This window comes from Cryptomeria japonica, chromosome 7, assembly GCF_030272615.1.
Source record: "Cryptomeria japonica chromosome 7, Sugi_1.0, whole genome shotgun sequence".
In the NCBI taxonomy this organism is placed as follows: domain Eukaryota; kingdom Viridiplantae; phylum Streptophyta; class Pinopsida; order Cupressales; family Cupressaceae; genus Cryptomeria; species Cryptomeria japonica.
The window spans coordinates 291,660,252-291,664,105 of NC_081411.1; the positions used below are offsets into that span (position 1 = coordinate 291,660,252).

The following is a 3,854-nucleotide window of genomic DNA, read 5'->3' on the forward strand; positions in this document are numbered from 1 at the left end:
TGAATATTGTAAATTTAAGGGTGACAAGAAGTGACGTGTCCACCACAGATGGCCATCAAGTGACAGCCTGGCCAGGTCACAAAGATAAATCAGTCTATATCACAAGATGACGTGTCAACAATAAGTCCCCTAAAACAGTCAAACAAAAGCAAATAGCTTCCACGTGATGGACCCATTTTTTAATTAATATCTGCTTTTACGGGTGAATGGAGGTCTATTCGATTCTTTCACGACTTTTTAAGCCCTAACTTTACTCCACAAATACATATATCTTTGGTCGAAAATACGCTTTAAAAAAGGCCATTGGATGCAATCATATTAGTGACGTCAAATATTAGGAATTACCAGAGTTTAGCCAGATTGGCAAGATTTGTTTTACTGTATTTTACAGCCAGGCATTGCATCAATCATTGAGGCCTTGCCCCATCAAAATAGAAAAATATGAGATAAACCTGTGAGCTGTTCTGATCTGACCAATCTCAGTTTTAGATCATTTTCATACTGTATTTTATCCTGTTTGAATGCCTTTTATTTTGTTTGAGCTTGTATTTTACCCAGTTTTACCCTTTTATAATGCTTGGACGTGGTGCTTTGGTAGTGGAAGCCCTGATGCTTTGCATAAAAGGACTTGTAGCTTATTTGGTGTGTAAAACAGTATAGGTGAAAAAGCCTGCTAAGATGGGATTGTCTGGTGCCATGATCCCATTGGGTTTTGCACTACTGTTATTTGGGGGAGTGAGTGCAACTGCACAATCAGCTGCTGATCAGGCTTTTGACGACAATTTTCAGATAACATATGCAGCAGATCACTTTAAGACATCTGATGATGGGCAGATCTGGCAGTTGATGCTGGAGAAGAAAATTGGTATGTTCCATTTCAGTTGAGCATTTCTTTAGTCTTTTTAACTGTACCAAAGTTCCAGCAATGGCATTAGTTCGCAGTTTATGATATTATTGTATGTAGCTTCTGGAATCAACTCTGTGAGTTATTTCAGAAGCTGTGTCACTGATGCCATTAGTTTTCACAGGTTTTGATTTTGCTAACTGGAAATAACTTTGTTGAATCCAGTTTTGTCCAAAGGTTATGTTATACTTGCTGATTTGTCCAGTTATGACTGCAATATGCAGGCTCTGGTTTTCATTCAAAACAAAGTTACAGATTTGGATGGTTCAGTATGAAGCTGAAGCTGGCTGGAGGAGATGCTGCAGGAGTTGTCACTACTTATTATGTGAGAGCTTCAGAACACTCTGCTTGTGCAAATGTCATAATGCCCAATTTTAATTAATCTAAATATAGAGGTTTTTGCCATGCACCATTTTCAGAAACTATCTTTAACATAAATTTTTTGGATTTGACTTTATGCTTTTTTTATCAATGTTTCGATTCATATATTATGATTCACCATCAAGATGGTTAACTAAAAAAAAGAAAATAAAACATGATTCGAAACATTGATAGAAAAAACATACACAAACATAAACATGAACTGTAAAAACCTAATACCTAATGTCTTTTCCCTAATAACTTCAATATAATTTCTTCTACTTTTCAAAGATTGGTATATAATGAAATGCTTTCTGCTCAAACATAGGCCAATGAAAGAATGGAAAGTAGTGAAAGATGGATCATCCAAATAAACATGTCAAAGTATTGAATTTAATAGAAATCTAAGAAAAAGAGAACTCCCCTGGAGATGGTCCAGAGTTAGGTCTCCAAACTTCAAGAATATATGATGGTTAAGAAGTGGGTCTGAAATGCAGATAAATAGGATAACAGATTCAGTTTTCAAAACCCTGAAAATCACACAATCTAAAAGTTTTTTGTGGAATCTTCAAATATTTAATTACAAATAGGTAATGTATGTCAGTAGTGTAGGTGATTATTAATGGCTGACAGACTCTGGTGGTTGCATTGCCTATGACCTGCAGATGGCTTCCAAGAACTTTCTCACAAGAGATGAGCTGGATTTTGAGTTCTTAGGGAACACAAGTGGGCAGCCATATATTCTGCAAACCAATATATATGTCAATGGCAGTGGAAACAGAGAACAGAGACACATGCTCTGGTTTGATCCCACCATGGATTACCACACATATTCTGTACTCTGGAACAATCATCAGATTGTGTAAGTACATATACATCACTGTAAGACAATTCTATACAAAGTAAGCAAAATGTTAAATATTACATGTAGAATTCTCAAATATCCATTGATTTTGAAAGATCTGACGCAAGGAGTACATCCCCTTACAGTAGCCATTAAAAGTTCAGCTATATTCCATTTCATTTGTGTTTATTTACCGTGTGAATTTTGTGCAGATTTTTTGCAGATTTAGTTCCAGTGAGAGTATACAGAAACACTGGTAGTAATGGCTTCCCTAATGAGCAGCCAATGTCTATATGTTCAAGTATTTGGAATGCAGATGATTGGGCTACACAGGGGGGATTGGTGAAGACTGACTGGAGAAAGGCTCCCTTCATCTCCTACTACAGGAAATTCAAAGCAGATGGGTGCATGTGGAAGGATCCCTACCCAGCCTGTGTCTCCACAACAACACAGAATTGGTGGGATCAGGAAGATGCCTGGACCTTATCAGATGCACAAAATTTGGATTATACTTGGGCAAGAAGGAATTTTCTTGTCTATGACTATTGTCTTGATACTAAACGTTTTGCCCAGATGCCTGTTGAATGCAGTATTTCAACAATGCAGTCCTAGTTACCTCCAATACAGAGTAGTATAAATATTTATTATTTCATATTTCTTCATTTAAAAATAAAATAAAAATGTTATTAGGCCCATTGGCCAGTTATGTATTCAATGCAGCTGCCCTTTTATTTCTGGAAGTTTTTGTTTTGACTGAGTACTATCAATTGTAGTTTCTCTTTTAACTTTCTACTAATCTGATGATGGACCAATGAGTGTGATCTGAAAGGTCACAGTAAATTTTACAGTCAAATTTTAAAAATTACAAGTGTTAAATACTATGGGATGTGGAAATCTGATGTCTTTAATTACTAGCTGTAATACTATTGACTCAAATATCAAACTATTTAAATACGGGATAAACATTTTACAATGTCAACAGAATCTATAGGAGGTCCTGCATAGTCTATATAAGAAAAACAAAAAGCTAATAATAAACAAAGCAAAGCAGACCACCTTATAAAGCAGACATTGGATTTGATTTAAAACTAAGAATAAACAAAGTTAGACTCACCATATAAAACGGAAATTAGATTTGATTTGTTTTAATTGCCTAAATGTGTAAACATAAATTGGATTTGATTTGTTTTTAATTGCCTTAATGAAATATCAAATAATTTTATTTATGATAAAAAATTACTTTATACAACTATATACAAGACTGTTTGATAGTGTTTTTAGATATCACTTGTAAATAAAATTAGAATCAATATTTCAAATCACACTTATGAATTAAAGGGAGAATATAATTTCTGACCATTTCTACACAATCCACATTCAAAAGCACTTTTAAAACGCTTACCTGTTTACTAATTATATTATTGCACCTTTTAAAAAAATGTACAGTAAAATATTTGTAATAAAAGGATGCAAAGAAATCAAAACCACTCTTAATGTACATAGTTTCTGGAGTCAACTGTTTGAGTTTTTTATCTCGACGTTTCAGATCAAACTCCATGGTCCATCCTCATGAAGAAGAGAACAGAACAATACAAAAAAAACATAAATTATGTATCATTCTATTATTTTATCTTGTCTTGATCTCTTCTTCCTGATGATGGATCATAGAGTTTGATTTAAAACGTCAAGAAAAAAACTCACATTTGATTCTAGAAACTATGTGCATTAACATCGTGGACTGTTGAA

General features: G+C 34.1%; 1 protein-coding gene across 1 annotated transcript; it reads left to right on the forward strand.

The window, feature by feature from the left end:
- Positions 1 to 325: 325 nt before the first annotated feature.
- LOC131074776 (probable xyloglucan endotransglucosylase/hydrolase protein 8) lies at positions 326 to 2,848 on the forward strand. The gene is made up of 4 exons (XM_058011454.2): positions 326 to 865; positions 1,129 to 1,229; positions 1,930 to 2,126; positions 2,321 to 2,848. Exons 1-4 carry the CDS (start codon positions 679 to 681, stop codon positions 2,718 to 2,720), a joined length of 885 nt encoding a protein of 294 aa, XP_057867437.1. The 5' UTR covers positions 326 to 678; the 3' UTR covers positions 2,721 to 2,848.
- Positions 2,849 to 3,854: the final 1,006 nt, after the last annotated feature.